Below are 21,362 nucleotides of genomic sequence, written 5' to 3'. Positions count from 1 at the left end.
ACCATGCGTTCAAGGCCAACTTAGGCTAGTGAGACCCTGGCTCAAAAGAAACAAAAACAAACAAGGATGCAGAAGAGCAGTGGAAGCAAAGATGGTGACTGATCTGACCTGAAACTGACCCTAAATTTTATTATACCTTCATCATAATGCATTTCCATAAGAAAATTTCCACTCAGAGTGGGACATAACACATTTCTATGCACATTTGGGGCCACGTGCAAACTCATACCTTTGTAGTACTAAAAATTACCCTGTCTGGAGACAAGCTACCTCTTTTGGGAAAAATACATGAATAATTAATGATTTTCTTTTGGGACCCCGTAAAAGTGGGAGGTATCCCTTGTTAGGTGCTTCTCCATCTATGGAGGAGCTGGCTGGCTGGCTGTAGAGTGGCCCACTTCTCTGACTCTTCCCTGGTACTGCCTATGACACAGCTGGTTTTGTTCCCTTCCTATAATACCCTTTCCAATTATAATTTTTGCCTGTAAATTCATGCTGTTGCCTCAGGTTTTTTTTGTTTTTGTTTTTTCGGTACCGGGGATCGAACTCAGGTCCTTGCACTTGCTCAGCAGGCAGCGAAACCACTGAGCTAAATCCCCAGCTCCCTCAGTTTTAATTTCCATTATAACTAAAGCAAGGACCCATGTTGGCTACTTTTGACTCCATTCTCTCTATCTCCTTCAGGGTCTTAATTCAGTAACAGGACTCTTCCTTTTCTATATCTTTGCAACAACCCCCCCCCACACACACACTAGCTTCTTCCCTATAGCTAACAAAATCTCTCCTTTTTGTTTGTTTGTTTTAGTTTTTTGAGACAGAGTCTCTCTATGTAGTTCAGGCTGGCTTTGAATTGACTACGTAGCCCAGGCTGGCCTCAAACTCACAGTGATCCTGCTGTCTCAGTCTCCCAAGTGCTGGGGTCACAGGTGTGCACCACCATGCCTGGCTGAGAAGAACATTCTACAGTCACCTCCTCATAAATCCACAATTCACTGTCTGGCTTATGGCTATGTCATTCCTCAGAAATCTAGTAAGTGCCTAATTGGCAACACAAGGAAGGGGAAATCAGGGAAGACCACACAGTAAGGTTGATTTTTGAGTTGAGCCTTACGAGAGTTGCCTGTGGATGGAGAGTACAGGATGAAGAGAAGAGCAGAGTGGAAAAGCACTGCACACTCCTGCATGCAATGCTCTGGTTGTCAGGGAGAGGATGGAGAGGACCCAGAAAGGGCAGGCAGCACAGCGTGACCCCTCAGGAATGTGGGCATAGGCTAGAGATGCAGTTCAGTGGTTCAGTAGAGGAGTACTTGCCTAGCATATACCTATGAGGCCCGGGTTCAACCCCAGTCAATAATTTTTTGGCTGGGCATATGGCATAAACCTGTAGTCTCAGCTACTCAGGAGGTTGAGGTAGGGGGGATTTCAAGTTCAAGGCCAGTCTGGGCAATTCAGCAAAACTGTCTCAAAATTTTAAAAAATACTGGGGGTGTGGCTTGGTGGTAGAATGCTTGCCTAGGTTGCTCCAGTATTGGCATGAGAAAAAAAAAAAGAAAGAAAGAAAAGGAAATGCAGAGATACATGTCAGTTTACACTGTAAAACTATAATCTCCATCCCATATATGACTATTCTTTCAAAACTGAGCCAGGTGGCCCAGGGATTTAGCTCAGTGGTTCCACTGCCTGCCTTGCAAGCACAAGGTCTCAAGTCTGATCCCTGGTACCGAAAAAAAAAAAATTGAGCCAGGCATGGTTGTGCACACTTGTAGTCTCAGCACTTAGGAGGCTGAGGCAAGAGTAAGTTCATGAGTTGGAGGTGAGCCTGGACTACAGAGTGAGTCGAAGGCCAGCCTGGAATATATAGCAAGACTCTTGTCTCAGAAAACAAAAAAACAAACAAACAACAAAAACTATGCTTTCAAAATTGTTGGAATGGCTTCCTACCTTGTCTCTTTACTTTCAGACTCAATTTATTACCCTCCATAATGTTATAAACCCAATAACTGAGCTACCATTATACATTTTAATGCTATCAGTTCCTAACTGCTACCATATTATAAAAATTTACATATCTACCCCTCCAACCAGATTAAAAATTCCTTCAGGAGAGGTTTTTATCTCTCAGCACAAAAGACTGTGTGTAGTATACAACAGATACAGTGGACCCTTGTCATGCAAACTCAATTTGTTCATGAGCACTGGTTGTAACTCCAGTTGGTCAGTTGAAGGCTTGGGCTCCTCTATACAACCTTAAAAGTCTCTCTCCTGCATAATTTTAGGCCATACTTTCTTCCCAGCAGATCTCAGTGTCCTTAGAGAGAGACATTGGTCTAGGATTTCTCAATTAATGCCACACAAGAAAGGATGTTGTAATGTTCCTTCCAGAACTCTTTAAGGGTTAAATCTGTATCTGAGACCATCTGGAAGCACAAGTGGCTGGCATTCAGGTTGTAACTGAAGACTTTGGTCATAAGTTGAAACTAAATTCTGGTCGTAACCCAAGTTATGTCAGGCTGGTTGTATGTCAGGCTGGTGGTAACTCGAGGGTTCACTGGTACACAATAATGCTCACTGACAGAAACAATGAAGAACTATAGTAATAACAACCAAAATAAATGGAACATTTAAAATGTAACTAGCACTAAGCTAAGAACTCCACACACCTTACTCACTCCCCCCACAACTGTTTGTGATCAGAACTGCCATTATCCCCTTTTACAGATAAGACGCCTGGGGCTGAGAGTGCTTTTGTAACTTGCTGAAGATAACAAATATAAAACAGCCTGGATTTGAAACCATCTAACCCATCTGAGTTTAAGCTCTTTACATTGTATTTTCTTTCTTTTTTTTTTCTTGGTACTGGGTATTGAATTCAGGACCTTGTGCTTGCCAGGCAGGTGTGGCACCACTGAGCTACCTCCCAGGCCCTACATCATACTTTCCCTGAAGGAAAATTCCCCAAGTTGCTAACAAAGGCACTGTTCTGCAGCAGTGGGGAGGGCCATCCACAACTTAGCTTTCCAGTCTAGCCTCTGACAAGAGGAAGCATTTGGCCCTTCAGGCGAAGCTGAAGAAGACAAAGAGATAATTAGTAGAGCCAGCCTTGATTTGCAATGTTCCCACTAGGCAGACCTGGGACAGGGAATTCCAATGGGATCAACAGGCAAAACACAGGTTATACAAAGTCACTGAGATTGTGAATGAACCCCTAGAACAGTTTTAGGGATTTCTGAGGCTGGATCAATTTTCAGAACTTTATCCAAGGTTACCTGTGGCCTGGGCCTCCCCTTCTCCCTCATCTACAAAGGCATAGAAAAAGGATAATAGGTAATATATATCTAAAATCTACCAATAAAATAAAAAATGAAAATAAATAAAAAGGATAACAATCAGACAACAATAAAAACAGAAGCTAAACCATACCTAACTTCTACAGCAATCAGCACCAGGACTAAACTTGGTAAATAAATGTCACCTCTACCCAAAATTTTGGCCCTGTCAACCTAAAATAAGCGACAGAGAAACCAACTCTCCAAAGCAAAGAGTGTATTTGGAAATAGTGAGGGATTTCAATCTGGGATCTGAGTGCTACGGTGGGCTAGCAGTATATCCAGGTTGGATCAGGAGGAGGAAGCTTTTAAAAGAAAATTTAAAAAGGAAGAATTTGAAACGTAAGCTGGTACAAAACAAAGATCATTGGTTACTGGGCCTTATCACAGAAGTTGGTGATTGCTCACTGGAAATAGTCTAGCATGTCTCCATAGAAGAGGCTTATCTTAAATTCCTCAGATTCTAAAGTTTCAGAGAATTCTTGACATGGTTCTCATCATAGGCATCCCTGTACCAGACTTCTGGGAAGATGGCAGAGTGGTGAGCAGCAGAGAGAAGGCCTCTCCAAGGTTTGGTGTCCAGGCACTGGAATAAAGAAACGTGAGGAAGAGGGGGGAAGTGGGTCCCTGGGATCCAGGGAGGATCTGAAGCGAGAACCGAAGCCCATGGGGAGAGCAAAGAGAGAGTCCCTAACAAAGAAGAAGGTGACAGGCAGCACCTCCTATCTGAGCCTGGACTGCGTGGGAAGGGTACCAGGAAACTGTAGACAACCATAACTGCTGGCAACCCCAGAGACCTCCACAGAGGAGGGCACCAGTGGAGCAGACCAGTGGACGCAGCAGACTCCAGCGGTTGATGAGCTGTTGGGGTTCAGACGTTCCCCGAGAGAGAATGATGGGCTGGTAGCCATCTTGGAGAGGGGCCAATTTAGCTCAGAACTCAGAACAGCTGCCAGCTGTCTCCATCTAGTGGCTTCCCATGTCAGGGCTGGAGTTCAAGTCCACAGGAGGTCAGGGATCTCAGTTTGGAAGGGGAAGGGGTACAGACTATTGCAGGCTCCACAGGTCCAGTTCCAGCCTCACAGCCAGAAACCAGCCTGAACTTCAGTGAAACTAAAGGTGCAGGTTGGCTGGGACTATTCACTACCCCCATTGTAAAGCTAGGGCTAGCATGCTGGGATTAATCAACTCGAGTCTGTATGCCAGCCACCAGTGACAGCAGAGATATGCTTTGAAGTAGACATTTTTTCTTCCTTTTTATCATTTCTCTCTTTTCTTGTTTCTGTTTTTTTTTCTTTCTTGTTTGTTCTTATTTATATAGGAATGTGAACAGTTTCTAGTTTTTTTGTTGTTGCTTTGTTCTGTTCTTGTTTTTATTTCTTCCTTCTCTCTTTCCCTCCTGTCTTCTTGACCAGTTTCCCAAAGTTTGTATGATCTTCCTTTGTCCTCTAGCCTTGCTTCTAATCTTTTCTTCTTCTTCTATTTCTCTATCCTCCCCCTCAAACTCCTTTTAAGTTTTTTCCCCTGAGGGTAAATTCACTATATTGAGGGCTTATTTAATGCAAACATTTTTCTGGTTTGTTTTAGATTTTGTTATATAACCACAAATATAATTCTTACAGTTAAAGATGGGAAATGAATACTTACCACAGTTTATCATTTTCTAGGCTGTGTTTGATCCTATTGTTATTGCTGATTGTACTACTTTAGCCAAGGTGGCATAATTGTTCTAATCAGTTGCTCTTCCTCCTATGCCAAGACTGAGATTGCCTAAGGGTCATAAAAAATACTATAGGCCAGTGCCAGAGAACCAGAGGCTAGGCCAAGTAGGTAGCAACTTCTCATCCCCAATAAAGTGTGAGGTAGGATCCTGCAACAGACGCAAAACCCCAAACCCAGCTATAACTGGAAGACACCTCTGAGAAGTAGTCATTTCTCAAGGGTTTTAAATACTAGCAATAAAGATACTCTCCATAGGGGCTGGTGATTTAGCTCAGTGGTTCCGCCACCTGCCTCAAAAGCGCAAGGACCAGAGTTCGATCCCCAGTACCAAAAAAAAAAAAAAAAGATACTCTCCATAAGCAAATCTATAAGCATCAACCCAGGAATTAAACAAAAAAAAAAAAGAAAAAAGAAAAAAGGAAAGAAAGAAATGAAAAGACACTTAAACAAGTTGCAAACCCAGATGCAAACCTTCCAGGTCACCAAAATCAAACCCAGAGGACAATGAGGTGGAAGAATCTGAAAGTCATCCATCTGGACTACCTAAAGTGGTTACAGCAGAAGTAACAAAGCAGATGAAAGAGGCTCTAGGAAAAAATCAAATCAGAAATAATTTCTCAGATAACTACAGAGATGGTGACCATAATGAAAGACATGCTTAGTGACTCTAGAGCAGATACAGATTTTTAAAAATAGAGGAGTTTAGGAAAATGATGGAAACCATAACTCAGCATAGAAAAGAAATGGAATCCATGAAACAGATTCAAACAGATATCCAGGAGATTAAAAATTCCATGGGAAAAATGTGCAGCAGAATGAGCCAATGTGGGACAGAATATCAGATATAGAAGACAGGATTACAGTTAGTGATCATGAAAAGAAAGATTTCTTAAAAATAGCAAGGGACCACAAGAAATCAATCCAACAGCTGCTAGATGATGCAAAGAAATAACATAAGATTGATCAGAATCGATGAAAAAGCAGAAGATGGTGCAAATGACATAAAAAAACTGTTCACTGAAGTAATGGCAGAAAACTTCCCCAGCATGGAAAAAGAATTTGACATACAGATAAGTGAGGCATATAGAACTCCAATTAGCCATGATAAAAAAAAATCTACATCTAAGCATAAAATAGTCAAGATTCCACAAATTCAACACAAGAACAGAATATTAAAAGCTGAAGATGATCAGCCCGCTGCAGACAGGCAGATCTGTGGATGCCATACCAAGGTCATGAGTCGCACAGAACATGCCAAATCAGCCCGCGCCCCGGCAGCAATCCACTGGACCCCCCCCCTGCTCCTCTGGCCTCTTCTCTGTACAGCCACCTGGTTCCACACTACAAAGATGCAGAGGACACCGGAGCACCAGACCACTGTACTGGATAAGTTGGAGTCATCTTCACCTCCCATCAGGATTGGGACTATCTTCAGGGGAAGGGCAGCAGGAACCTGCAATACAACTCTGCAGAGTTCAACCCTACAGGAGGACAGGGAGCTCAACTTGGGACTTCCAGCCAGAAATCTACCTGAATCTCACAGGTCTGCGACTAGCTTACTGAGACTCATTGACTTATATCTGCACACTGCAACCCACGTTGTCTATTGTGACAGCAGAGACATACCCTGAAAGAGGCCCTTCATCTTCATTATTATTTTTTATTCCCAAAATTAGTATTATTAGTTTGTTTTTTTCTCTTTTCTTTTCCTTTGCTTCTCTTAATTTTTTTCCTACTCTTTGAAAATATTTGTTTTTCTCTCCTTTTTTCTTTTCTTTTCTTCTTTCTTTTCTCTTTCCTTTCTGTCTTACACTCACTCTCTTGCTCTCCCACATTGTTCATCTTCTCTTTTTGTCCCTGTTTTGGTCCTCATTCAGAGTTCTTCTGTATTTTCCTAGTATTCTCTTTTTCCTTCTCACCTGTGTCCTCTGGCCACACTGCTAACCTTCCCCTATCCTTCTTCCCATCTGTCCCTCCCTCCCCAACCCCTTCTAACTCCCCATCACAAAGGGTAAAGTTGTTGTATTGAAGAGTTTATTCACTATGTGTTGGGTTGGTCCTCGATCTTGATTTAATTCACACAGCTAAAGGTGATAGATTAATAACTACCACAAAATGTCATTTTTGAAGATGTACATGATGCAATGGAGTTGCTGATTGTATCACTTGGGCTAAGATGTTGTTATTGATCTAGTCAATGAACCTTCCTAGTATAAGGAAAATGAGATAGCCTTAGAGTCATTAGAGACTCAAAACTTAAAGACCAGCTATATCTGGAAGACACATCTGAGAAGCAATCATTCCATAAGGGTTCTAATTGCAAGCAACAAAGATACCTACAATAAGCAATTTCAAACTATCAACCCAGGAGTTAAACCAAGGACAGTACCAAAAACAAAAATGAGAAGACATTTAAGCAAGGCACAAACTCAGACTTCCACCCCACCAAGGGTAAATTCTGGAAGAAATGAGATGGAAAAGTCCCATAACCAACCACCTGGATATCCTGAACTGATAGCACAGGAAGTAACAAAACAGATGAATGAGGCTCTAGAAAAATTCAAAGCAGAAATAATCTCCCAGATATCTACAGCAATGGTGAGCAGAGTGAAAGACATGATTAGAGGATCTAGAACAGAAACAGATTTAAAAAATAGATGAGCTCAGAAACATGCTGGAATCTATGAATACCCAGCATAAGAAAGAAATGGAAACCATGATCACCCAACATAAGAAAGAAATGGAATCCGTGAAACAGATTCAAACAGATATTCAGATCAAAAACTCCATTGAAAGTATTGACAGCAAATTAAGGGAATCTGAAGATAGAATATCAGATATAGAAGGCAGAATCACAGTTAGAGACCATGAAAATAGAGATTTCTTAAAAATAGTAAGGGACCACGAGAAATCAATCCAACAACTGCTAGACAATGCAAAGAAGAATAACATAAGACTGATAGTAGTCCATGTAAAAACAGGAGAAAGCACAATTGACATAAAAAAACTGTTCACAGAAGTAATAGTGGAAAACTTCCCAGACAGAGGTAGAGAATTGGACATACAGATAAGTAAGGCATATAGAACTCCAACTAGCCATGTTCAAAAAAAATCTACAGCTAGACATATAATAGTCAAGAGCCCAGAAACCCAACAGAAAAATAAAATCCTACAAACAGAGAAAAGAAACAAATCACCTACAAAGGAAAGCCCATCAGAATCACAGCAGACTTCTCAACACAAATCCTCAAATCAAGGAGAGCCTGGAGTGAAGTATTTCAAGCCCTAAAAGAAAATAACTTCCAACCTAGACTGTTGTATCCTGCAAAATTATCTTTCAAAATCGATGGGGAAATTAGATACTTCCATGACAAAGAACACATGAGAAATTTCATGAACACCAAACCAGCACTACAAGCAATTCTAAACAATATCCTAGAAAAAAGCAATGAAGGCCACAACTCCATGAGGCCCAACAGAGGGAAGCCACCAGGCAAGGTAAGACACTAAAGGGAAAGGGGGAAAAATAAGAAATAAAAGAGCCAACAAAAGTAAAACATCATGACAAGGATAAATCAGTATCTATTAATTATAACCCTCAATGTTAATGGCCTCAATTCACCAATCAAAAGAAATAGACTGGCAGAATACGAATGCCCCCAACTATACAAAACAAATATTAATCGACATGAAAAACCAAATAAACACTAACACAATTGTAGTGGGGGACTTCAATACCCCACTATCACAAATAGACAAATCATCTAGACAAAAAGTTAACAAGGAAATTCTAGAACTGAACCAAGCTATTGAACAAATGGACTTAATAGATGTTTACAAAGTTTTCCACCCCACAAAATCGGAATACACACTCTTTTTGGCTGCACACAGGTCATTCTCCAGAATAGACCACATGCTAACTCATAGGACATGTCTAAGTAAATGGAAAAGAACTGAAGTTACCCCCTGTGTATTATCAGACCATAGTGCAATAAAATTGGAGATCAATAACATAAGAAACTGCAAAACCCCAACAAACACATGGAAACTGAATAACACCCTCTTGAACAACCAGTGGGTCACAGAAGCAATTAAAGAAGAAATTAAACAGTTTCTACAAGTAAATGAAAATTTCAGTACAACATACAGGAATCCATGGGACACAATGAAAGCAGTTCTATGCGGGAAATTCATAGCAGTGAATGCCCATATTAGGAAAACAGAGAAAACTCAGATAAATAACCTAATGCAGAACCTCAAGCTCCTAGAAGAAGAGCATAATGAATCTAAAGCTTGTACAAGAGAGGAAATTATAAAGATCAGAGCAGAAATCAATGCAATGGAGACTAAGAGAACAATACAAAAAATCAATGAATCAAAGAGTTGGTTTTTTGAAAGAATAAATAAAATCGATAAACCTTTAGCCAACCTTATCAAAAAAAGGAAAGAAAAGGCACAAATACATGCAATTAAGAATGAAAAAGGTGAAGTCACAACAGATCCAACAGAAATCCAGAGGATCATCAATACCTACTTCGAGAACCTCTACTCCAATAAAATGGAAAACAGAAGAAATGGGCAGATTCCTAGATACATACGAATTGCCAAAGTTAAATGAAGAAGATATAGAAGTTCTAAACACCCCAGTTACAATGAGGGAAATTGAAAATGTAATAAAATATTTACCAACAAAGAAAAGCCCAGGTCCAGATGGCTTCACTGCTGAATTTTACAAGACATTTAAAAAAGAACTAACACCATTACTCTTTAAACTCATGAAGGAAATTGAAAGGGAAGCAATACTTCCAAATTCATTCCTGGAAGCAAGTGTTACTTTGATTCCAAAACCAGGGAAAGACCCAACCCAAAAAGAGAATTACAGATGAATCTCCCTAATGAACATAGATGCAAAAATCCTCAACAAGATACTGGCAAACAGAATGCACAGGGTCATCAAGAAGATCATACACCCTGACCAAGTCGGATTTATCCCAGGGATGCAAGGCTGGTTCAACATTCGTAAATCAATACATGTAATACACCACATTAACAGAGTCAAGGACAAAAGCCATATGATCATCTCAATAGATGCAGAAAAAGCATTCAATAAATTCCAGCACCCATTTATGATAAAAACCCTACAGAAAATTGGAATAGAAGGTCTTTATCTTAACCTGATTAAGGCTATCTATGAAAAACTAACAGCCAACATCATACTAAATGGTCAAAAACTGAAAACTTTCACGCTAAAATCAAGAGCAAGACAAGGATCCCCACTATCACCACTCTTGTTCAGTATAGTTCTGGAAACATTAGCCATAGCAATTAGAAAAGAGAAAGAAATAAAAGGAATAAAGATAGGAAAGAAGAAGTTAAACTGTCATTATTTGCTGATGATATGATACTTTACATAGAAGACCCAAAAAACTCCACCAGAAGACTTCTAGACTTAATTGACAGGTTCAGTAGAGTAGCTGGATATAAGGTCAACACTCAAAAAACAATAGCCTTCTTGAACACAAATAACAGACTCACTGAGAGAGAAATTAGGGAAATATTTCCTTCTACAATAGCATCCAGAAAAATGAAATATCTAGGAATCAACCTAACAAAGGAAGCAAAAGACCTCTACACTGAAAACTACAGCACCCTGAAAAAGATCGAGGAGGATATAAGAAAATGGAAAGACTTCCCTTGTTCCTGGGTAAGAAGAACCAATATAGTGAAAATGGCCATACTTCCAAAACTACTACATAGATTGATACAATGCTGATGGACATTCCAACAACATACCTCACAGAACTAGAGAAAACAATCCAAAAATTCATTTGGAACCATAAGAGATCTAGAATAGCTAAAGCAATTCTAAGCAACAGAGACATGGCTGAGGGTATCACAATCCCCAACTTGAAACTATACTACAAAGCTACTGTGATAAAATCAGCATGGCACTGGCAAAGGAACAGACCTGAGGATCAGCGGAATAGATTAGAAGATGCAGAAACAACTCCAGACATGCTCAGCCACCTCATCTTTGACAAAGGAGCCAACCACCCTCATTGGAGGAAAGATAGCCTATTTAACAAATGGTGTTGGAAAAATTGGATTTCAACCTGCCAAAGATTAAAACTAGACCCATACCTATCACCATGCACTAAACTAAGATCGAAGTGGATTAAAGATCTAAATATTAAGTCAGAAACACTAAACTTGCTGGAAGATAAGTCAGGTAGAACTCTTGAAGACATTGGCATAGGAAAAGACTTTATGAACAAAACCCCAGCAGCAGGGAACTAGCACAAAGAATCAACTGGGATCTCATCTTATTAAAAAGCTTCTGCACTGCAAAAGAAACCACCAACGGCCCGCTGGGAGCTGTGGTCAGAGGCGCGTTGCCCTGATGCCTGCAGGGCTGGGCGTGGGGGCCCGTGGGTGGTGGCGCGGCCTGGCCCAACTTCGGAGAGGAGGTGTACGAGAGGCCCTCGGTGGCAGGGAGCGGCAGGGCCGACGGGCGGCGGAGGCGGCGAGAAGCCGTGTCGGTGTTCGGAAAGCTGTTCGGGACTGGAGGGGCTAAGGCCGGCAAGGGCGACCCGACCCCCAGGAGGCCATCCAGCGGCTGCGGGACACGGAGGAGATGCTAAGCAAGAAACAGGAGTTCCTGGAGAAGAAGACCGAGCAGGAATGGACGCCCGCCGAGAAACACGGAACCAAAAACAAGCGCGCGGCCCTTCAGGCACTGAAGAGCAAGAAGAGGCGTGAGAAGCCGCTGGCGCAGATCGATGCCACACTGTCCACCACCGAGTTCCAGCGGGAGGCCCTGGAGAACGCCCACACCAACACGGAGGTGCTCAAGAACATGGGCCACGCCGCCAGTGAAGGCCATGAAGGCAGCGCACGACAATATGGACATCGATAAAGTTGATGAGTTAATGCAGGATATTGCTGACCAGCAAGAACTTGCAGAGGAGATTTCAACAGCTATTTCCAAACCTGTAGGTTTTGCAGAAGAGTTTGATGAGGATGAGCTCATGGCGGAATTAGAAGAGCCAGAACAGGAGGAGCTAGACAAGAATTTGCTGGAGATTAGTGGACCTGAAACAGTTCCTCTACCAAATGTTCCCTCGATAGCCCTACCATCCAAACCCACCAAGAAGAAGGAAGAGGAAGACGAAAACATGAAGGAGTTGGAGAACTGGGCTGGATCCATATAATTGGCCCAGAGCAACTGGGCCCAGATAGACTCTGATGGCCTGCGTGTGTGTGCGGGGCAGGCAGGACAGTGCCGGCAGCTGCCCGCTCGAATCTCACTCCAAAGCAGTCGGCTGCATCGCTGCTCACGCTCCCACAGAATGCCCTGTGCCCAGCGGGGCGGGCGGGTGGGAGGTGCCTGCTGTTTATAATGTTGAATTTCTGTAAAATAAACTGTATTTGCAGATCCAAAAAAAAAAAGAAAAGAAAAGAAACCACCAACAGAGCTAACAGACAACCTACAATATGGGAAAAAATTTTTAGCAGCTGTACCTCAGACAAAGCACTACTATCTAGAATAAAAAACCAGACCCCCCAAATTCAAAGACCCAATTCAAAAATGGGCATCTGAAATGAACAGACATTTCTCAGACAAAGAAGTAAAAGCAGCAGACAAATATATGAAAAAATGTTCAACGTGACTAGTCATTGGAGAGATGCAGATGAAAACAATGCTGAGATTCCACCTCACCCCACAAAGATTGGCTGCTATCAAGAAATCAACCAATAACAAATGCTGGCAGGGATGTGGGGAGAAAGGAACCCTTCTCCATTGCTAGTGGGAGTGCAGACTGGTGCAAACACTGTGGAAATCAGGATGGAGATACCTCAAAGAACTAGGACTAGAGGTCCCATTTGACCCAGCTATTCCCCTGCTGGGTATCTTCCCAAAAGAATTAAAAGAATCGTACCACAGCAATTTATGTTCACCTATGTTTATAGCAGCACAGTTTATAATAGCTAAAGTTTGGCAACAGCCCAAGTGCCCATCAACTGGAAACTGGATGAAGAAGATGTGGTTTTTTTCATAAAATGGAGTACTACTCAGCCATAAACAACCAGAAACTAGAGACATTTATAGCTAAATGGATGCATATTGAGGCCATACTCTTAAGTGAAATAAATAGGACACACATGTGTAAATACCGAATAGTTTCTCTAGTGTGAGAAACTGATAGTGTAAACAAGGATTAAAATGATTAAAATGAATAATTGATAATTTGAAATAAGGAAAAAAGGTCCAAAGACGAAGGAGTGAAGGGAGGGGAAGGGGAAAGGAAAAGAGGGAAAGGAAAAACTATGAGAAAAGAAAAAAAATGTTAATGAAATCTATGTAAATAGGGAAGCGTGGAGGGGGTGAAGGGTGCACAGGGAATGGGGAAAAAATAAGAACCAAGATGCATTATGTACAGGTAGAAGCACCCAATGATAAATGTAAACGAATTGTATACCTAAAATGTACCAATGAAAGAACTGAAAAAAAAAAGCTGAAGATAAAAGAAACAAATCACCTATAAAGGAAAGCCCATTAAAATCACAACAGAGGCCGGGGATTTAGCTCAGTGGTGCCGCTGCCTGCTGCACAAACACGAGGACCCGAGTTCAATCCCCGGTACCAAAAAAAAAAAAGAAAGAAAGAAAATACACGAAGAGTGCCTGTAATAGACCTGCACACACAGGTAATTGTTGTGTTAAATGCAAGTATTTCTGGCAAAATCTGTTTCCTTCCTCTCACCCATTTATTAACTAACATCTAGTCTTTTTGTTATTTACTTATTTATTTTGCCATATGGGGATTGAACATAGAGCCTTCCCACTGAGTTGCATCCCCTGCCCTGATTGATTGACCGACTGAATGATTGATTGATTGATCGATGTTTTGAGACAGGGTCTCTAAAAGTCATTGAGTTACCCAGTCTGAGTTTGAACTTGAGATCCTCCTGCCTTTGCCTCCCAGAGTGCTGGGATCACAGAAGCGAGCCACCATGCCCTGCTCTCTCTTTTTCTTTTCTTTTTTTTTGTACCGGGAATTGAACGCAGGACCTTGCGCTTGGAAGGCAGGTGCGGTGCACCCTGCTCTCTTCTGTGCATGTACAGTCACAGCTTGCATGCCCTCAGCCTTGGGTTCCCCGGAGAAGGCCGGTCATTGTGGTGCCCCTCTCTGGCCTCTTCCACATCCAGCTTGAAGGCTCCAGCCCCCTACCGCTCCCGCCCACACTGCCCCCGGGTGTATGGCTGTGTGACCTCCTTGGCTCCCTCGTCCCCAGCCCACTGGCATGTCAGTCCCGGGAGGAGGCCACCGCCAGGACTCCATGCTTGGGGTGTCCTCGGCCCCACATCTTCCTGGTGCCCTTCCCTGAACCCCGACTTCAGCAAGACCTATGTGCTGCTTGCCTTCTGAGTTCTCCCTTTCCAGATGGGACCTTGGATCAGTCCCTGGACCCAACTCAGCACTGCCAAAGCCAAGGACAGTAGTCAGTGAAACTGGCTATCCAGGGTGAGCTGGGAGGTGCCCGATGTAGCAGACATCCCTGCCCTGCACTAGCCCGCTATGAGTGGCAAATGCTTCTTGCCTCCCATAATTCAGCTATATTGTTTTATATCAGGAGTCAGACCGAAGCCCTGCATGACTCAAACAGGCATGTCAGCTAGCAGAGTTGGGCTAGTATTGCTCCTTTGCTAATGGCTGTCATTGAGGCCTAATTCCTGGTCTGTGAAGTGGCAGGACTGCTGAGTTATGTGGACAGCTGAGGTCAGCGTGACCCCAATTAAAATCGTTTTCCCTGAACTATGGCTTCTCACTGACCTTGTGGGTTGCTTACTGATTGTGCCTGGTCCCAGTACTGGTTTCTTGTATCCTAGCAAGCAGTACCTACTCCCTAACACCCCTGCCTGGTGCCATCATGCCAGGTGTTCAGCAGTAATTCACTAGATGACTTCAAAACTCCCTAGCTCCCTATTCCTTCTCATGATTGTATTCAATAAATGCTGGATGCACTTGAAGGCTTTTGTCTTTGTTGCCTAGAGCAGCACTGATCAAGACCCAAGACAGCTTCACAATAAGTCTCATTCTGTCTATTCTTTAGCCAGTGGGTGGCTCACAGGAGGCTGGGACTTACTGCATGGGTCTCCAGTGACATCCACTCCCCCTGACCCTTACACCCACATGGGATCCCTTCTCTGCCCAGGGCTGGACACTGTGACTCTAGAAAATCCTGGTCCTTGTACCACAGGTGGCAGGCCCTAGGCTGGCTGCTGGGTGCCCAGCTCCAAAGGGTGGGCATTTATAGCCCCTTGCTCATATGCAGGTTCTTTCTTGAGTCCAGTTGCTTAGGGATTATGCCCTCAGGCATTGTCAAGCAGTGTGCACCACCCAAGCAACTGAAATGGATTTCAGTTTTTGTCTTTTTGGTTTTTGTTTTTTAGACAGGGTCTCACCCTATAGTTCAGGCTGCCCTTGAACTCACTAGGTAGCCCAGGGTGGTCTTGAACTCACAGTGATCCTCCTGCCTCAGCCTCCTGAGTGCTGGATTTCATGGTGGTGCATACTTGTAATCCTAGCACTCCCAGATTTAATGACTGAGGGAGACCTTGTCTCTGAAATATAAAAAAAAAATAGCTGCGGATGTAGCTCAGGGGAGCCTAAATCAATTTATTTGGAAGGCCCTGGGTTTAGTCCCCAGTATTCCATAAATAAATAAATAAATAAGTGTTAAAAATAACAAATAAAAAAGTATGAAAATGATAAAGATGTTAAAGCCAGCAAGGATGACATAGGACTAGCAATGTGAAATATGAAAAACAAACAAAATACCAAAATGAATCAAGTTACTCACACATGGTTGCTTATGCCTGTATTCCCAGGTACTCAGGAGCCTGAGTCAAGAAGGGAAGTTCAAGGCCAGGCTGGACAACATAATGAGACCCCCTCCCTCAACAAAAGGTTCACATTGAGGGATTTGGTAAAAATATGTATATATTGTTGTTAATATCTGCTGTGGTTTAATAGAGAGCTTTGAGAGTCAATAATTAATTCTTTTTGTTTGTTTTGGTTTTTTGAGACAGTGTCTCACTATGTAATTCAGGCTGGTTTTGAACTTACTGTGTGGCCCAGGCTGGCCTCAAACACACAGTGATCCTCCTGCCTCAGCCTCCCAAGTACTGGAATTACAGGTGTGCATCATCACACCGAGCAAAATGAACCATTTTAAGTGGGGAGTAGTGGCACATATCTGTAATCCCAGCTGTCTGGGAGGCTGAGGCAGAAGGATTGCAAGTTCAAGTCTCAGCCTGAGCAATTTAGTGACGTAGCCAGACTCTATCTCAAAATAAAAGAGGGCTCAGGACATAGTTCAGTGTGAAAGTTCAATATTTCAGTACTTGGGTTCAATCCCCAGTATAAAAAATATAAGTATATACATAGATAAAAATGAGCAACAGGGCTTGCATGTGGTACTTGGCATGTGCTTTCATGGTGTTCATAGGCCCTGGGTGCAATCCCCAGCACTGCAAAAACAAAAGCAAACAAAAACCAGTACTTGAAGAACAATTAGAAAAAATTATAAACTGGGGTTGTTTGATGATTAATCCTTCTTGGCTTCAGAGACATCTAGGATATTAGGAAAGCACAGTTCTGTGAGTGGGTAGGTCATGATGAAAGGGAATTTCCAGGCATATGGATTTTTTTTTTGGTACTGGGGATCGAACTTGGGTCCTTGCGCTTGCACAGCAGGCGGTGAAACCGCTGAGCTAAATCCCCGGCCCCAGGAATATGGATACTTTTAACAAAAAAATAATTGAATTGGACAACTATGTATTAACTGTGTTTAAACAATTATCAGTTAACTAGGTAATTACGCCCTTTGTAGAATGTACCTGAGTAGCCATGACAACTTCTATAATCTATTGCCAAAGGAGCATAACGGATTCAGAAAGTGCTGCCAGAACTCTTTGCCACCCGGCCCCGCTCTGCTTTGTGAAAATCCTGCTTGCTATATTTCCAGGGAAACTCCAATGGAATTAACTAACCAATCCTCTGTTTCTGCTTCTATACCTCCTGCTTGCAACCCTACAAAACTGCCGGCCCGCCAATATTCTAGACCTGACCTCTTTGGGGAAAAATCCTGGTCGGTCCGGGTCCGCCAGTGTAAATAAAGCTGTTTACTGCTTCCAAACCTCTGGGTGCTGTCTGCTTCCTGGTTCTGGTTCTAGTTCATTCCACAATGGGGTTGTGGCCTTAGGCACTAGATCTGGTCCCTATGCCCTTCTTCTCCACCTCTTTCCCTGACTCTGTGTTTCTTGGCTGCTGTAAAGTGAGCAGCTTCTTTCTTCCATGCTCTTATGCCATAATGTGTCTGCCTTCAAAGCAGCTGACCATGGACTGGAACCTCTGAGACTGTGAGGTGTGATCAAAAATATTGTGTATGTTGCTGCCCAGTGCTGCTATCTAACTGAAAAGGAGACTTGTAAAAACGTGATGGTTTGTCTTCATCCACCTTCTTCACTGGATCTGGCACTATGCAACTTCTGGCTCTTCCTCAAAGTCAATACGACCAGTGAAAGGTAAAGGTTTCAGACTAATTCAGGACATTAAAACAGCCATAACAGCACAACTGAAGATGTTTATAAGAGGATTTCCAGAACTTCTCTAGGAAATGGCAAGAATGATGGAATAAATGTGTGCAAAGGAAGGGGGACTGTTGTTCTGTTTTGGTTTGGTTTGGTTTTTGGTTTTTTGAGACAGGGTCTTGTTTGTAGTGCAGAGGGCCCTTGACCTCACTGCGTAGCCCAGGCTGGCTCAAACTCCTGGCAATCTCCTGCCTCAACTTCCCGAGAGCCGGGATTACAGACGTGGGCCACCATGCCCAGCTGGGAGAAGGAGTATTTTGAGGGGGATTAATGATAATGTTTCTTTTACTGTAATATGTTTTCTTTTAATTTAAACATGCACTGTATTTTTTGATCATACCCTGTATTTGGTCACAGCAATGAAAAGCTGAATATACAGACTTTTTTCTGTTTTTTGTTTTGTGTGTCTTTATTCAGAATAGGTGTAGGTTTTGTTTAGTAATATTATAAATGCAAAACAGTGTCATCAACTAAGCAACTCTGTGATATTTTACATTCTTTAAAAAATTAATTTTATTAGTACATTTTTGGCATACGTAATAATCACATTCATCATAGGGAATTTGTACCTGTACATAATATATCTTAATTCTATTTTTTCCCATTCCCTCCCCTCCCTTTGCTTCAGTCCTTCTTCCCTGCTCCCTTTTTCCTTCCATTGTTTTTTTTATATCCCTATTTCCTCCCTTTCCCTTGCTTGTTCCCCTTCTCATTTGAACATTTTCTTCCTACTTCACAATGTCTGTCATCCATTTTGGTCCTTACTGACCCTTCAAGTTTCTCACACAAGCGAAACAATGCAATATTTAAACATATGTGTCCAATGTATTTCACCTAAAATTATGGTCTCAAGGTGCACCCATTTACCTTCTTTATCCTTTTTTATGGGGGAGTAGTACTCCACTGTATAATAAAACCACATTTATTTATCCATTCATCCATTAATGGGCATCTGGGCTGTTTCCAAGATTTATTATTACATCTTTGATTTTATTTTTTGTACCAGGGATCAAACTCAGGACCTTGCACTTGCAAGGCAGGCGGTGGCACCACTGAGCTAACTCCCCAGCCCAGATTTAGCTATTATAAATTGTGCTGCTATAAACATGGGCATGCATGTATCACTGTGGTATGATGCTTTAAATTCTTCTGGGAAGTACCAAGAAGGGGAATAGCTGGGCCAAATGGAACCTCTAGTTTTAGTGTTTTGAGGAATCTCCACACTGATTTCCATGTATTTGTATCAATTTACACTCTCACCAACAGTGGAGAAGGGTTCCTTTTCCCCTACAGCCTTGCCAGCATTTGTTACTGGTTGATTTCCTGATGATACCCATTCTTTCTGGAATGAGATGGTGTTATTTTAATTTGCATTAAAAAAAAATTTTTTTTTTGAGACAGGGTCTTGCTATGTAGTTCAGGCTCACCTTGAACTCACTATACAGCCAGGCTGGCCTCGAACTCATGGCAATCCTCTTGCCTCACCCTCCTGTGGGGTGGGATTGCAGGCATGTGCCACCATTCCTGGCTTGCCTTTCGTGAATGACCAGTGATGCTGAACATTTTTTCATATGTTTATTTGGAGTTTCTACTTCTTCATCTGAGAAGTGTCTATTCATTTCAGATGCCCATTTTTGGATTGGGTCTTTAAATTTGGGGGGGTCTGTTGTGTTTTGTTTGAGTCTTTATATATTCTAGGTATTCTTTATTGAGTCCTGGGTCACCTACACCAGACTGTGGTTTTCCAGAATAAAACAAGATGGCGGTGGTGAGACATCCTCGTGGCAGAAGGAAGAGCTCCAGCCTTCAGCTGACAAGATTATCTCCTTGACCAAACTACAGCAGGCTCCTGTGAGCCTGCTTCTCAACTTGCCCTAAACTTCCATTAGTGCCAGTCGGCAAGCCCAGATGGGTTTCATATAGTCCAAATCCCTTCCAGATTTGGGGCGGGGATATTTTTTCACTTCCTTGACTCTACTGAGTGCTTTCCTTCCCTGTATAAAATGCTCAGTCACCTCTGTACCAATCAAATTTGAGTTCAATTCATACTGGATTCTTTTCTTTTTTTAAATTTATATATGAGTTGGTACATTTTAGGTTTACATTTGTCATTGGGTGTTTGTACCTGAACATGATGTATCTTACTTCTTTTTCCCCATTACCTGTGCACCCTTCCCTATTTACATAAGACTTTGTTTACATTTTTTTCTTTCTCATAATTTTTCCTTTCCCTTCTTCCCTTTCCCCTCCCCCTCCCGCCACCCCTATACCTTTGGACCTTTTCCTATTTCAAATTATCAATTATTCATTTTAATCATTTTCATCCTTATTTACACTTTCAGTTTCTCACACTAGAGAAACTTCGGTATTTATACATGTGTGTCCTATTTATTTCACTTAAGAGTATGGCCGCAATATGCATACATTTAGCTATAAATGTCTCTAGTTTCTGGTTCTTTATGGCTGAGTAGTACTCCATTTTATGAAAAAACCACATCTTCTTCATCCAGTTTCCAGTTGATGGGCACTTGGGCTGTTTCCAAACTTTAGCTATTATAAACTGTGATGCTGTGAACATGGGTGCACATATATTGCTGTGGTATGATTCTTTTAATTCTTTTAGGAAGATCCCCAGCAGGGGAATAGCTGGGTCAAATGACCTCTAGTCCTAGTTCTTTGAGGTATCTCCACACTGACTTCCACAGTGGTTGCACCAGTCTGCACTCCCACCAACAATGGAGAAGGGTTCCTTTCTCCCCACATCCCTGCCAGCATTTGTTATTGGTTGATTTCTTGATAGCAGCCATTCTTTGTGGGGTGAGGTGGAATCTCAGTGTTGTTTTCATCTGCACCTCCTGGATTCATTTCTGTTTGCAACCCTGTAGTACTGATTAAAATCTGTTCTTAGCACATGAACAGTGAGCTTAGTTTTATTTTTTGTTTTTCATTTGTTTGTTTTTGTTACCCAGGGCCTTCACACTAAGCTGCATCACCAACTCTTTTAAAGTTTTAGACAGGGAATTTCTGAGTTGCTAAATTACCCAGGTGCCACCTTGCCCAGTTTTAGCTTTGTTTACCTTTGCCAGTACCCCCCCAGGGTCATATATCTGTTCTCAGGACACACTGAGTGCACTTAAATCAAATCTTTTTGGAGCTTGTTTGGACACGACCTTCTGTGTCAGTGAATTCCTTGAGAGTTGGACTTACCTCCTATCCAGCACCTCTGAGAGGAAGGTTCTTGATATGCCTCTCTCGTTTCTCACAACAAATTTATGGGTAAGAAAATTAAAATGCCTTTTTCCCCTTCCGGTACTGAGGATTGAACCCAGGGCCTTCACACAAAGCTACATCCCAGCACTTTTTATTTTTTATTTGGAAATAGGATCTGGATAAATTGCTCAGGGGTATTCTAACTTGCTATTATCCAGCCTTCACCTTCCAGAGTGCTGGGATTACAGGCCTGTGCCACCATGGCTGTTACCAGATACAAAGGGGTTGGAGTCATTTCCAGGTTCTGGTAACCTGAACAAAGAATGGAGCAGGACACTCAATATGATTAACAAGCATAATATTTATTAAAAGTGAGGGCTGGGGATTTAGCTCAGTGGTTCCACTGCCTGCCTTGAAAGCACAAGGACCTGAGTTCAATACCCAGTA

General features: G+C 42.2%; 1 protein-coding gene and 1 pseudogene across 3 annotated transcripts in view; both read left to right on the top strand.

Moving 5' to 3' along the window:
* Positions 1 to 21,362, top strand: part of Znf394 (zinc finger protein 394) — a 48,002-nt gene that overhangs the window by 25,669 nt on the left and 971 nt on the right. The window contains exon 3 of one of the 3 annotated variants that reach the window (XR_002393382.2): positions 19,454 to 19,556. The exons of 1 other annotated variant lie outside the window; for it this stretch is intronic. Coding sequence is in view for 1 of the 2 variants with exons in the window: in XM_021254837.2 (XP_021110496.1) it covers positions 15,942 to 16,066 (125 nt within the window). In the remaining variant the exon portion in view is untranslated. Of the gene's footprint in view, positions 1 to 15,941; positions 19,434 to 19,453; positions 19,557 to 21,362 lie in introns of those variants that run through there. One more of the 3 variants, XM_021254837.2, reaches the window with a different exon arrangement.
* LOC101704759 (charged multivesicular body protein 4b pseudogene) lies at positions 11,450 to 12,420 on the top strand (annotated as a pseudogene).

This window comes from Heterocephalus glaber, unplaced genomic scaffold, assembly GCF_053883595.1.
Source record: "Heterocephalus glaber isolate CG9 unplaced genomic scaffold, H.glaber_assembly_v1.0 deba00001610, whole genome shotgun sequence".
NCBI classification, from domain to species: domain Eukaryota; kingdom Metazoa; phylum Chordata; class Mammalia; order Rodentia; family Bathyergidae; genus Heterocephalus; species Heterocephalus glaber.
The sequence above is the reverse complement of the archived record's forward strand: the minus strand, read 5'-3'. Positions and strand labels throughout refer to the sequence as shown.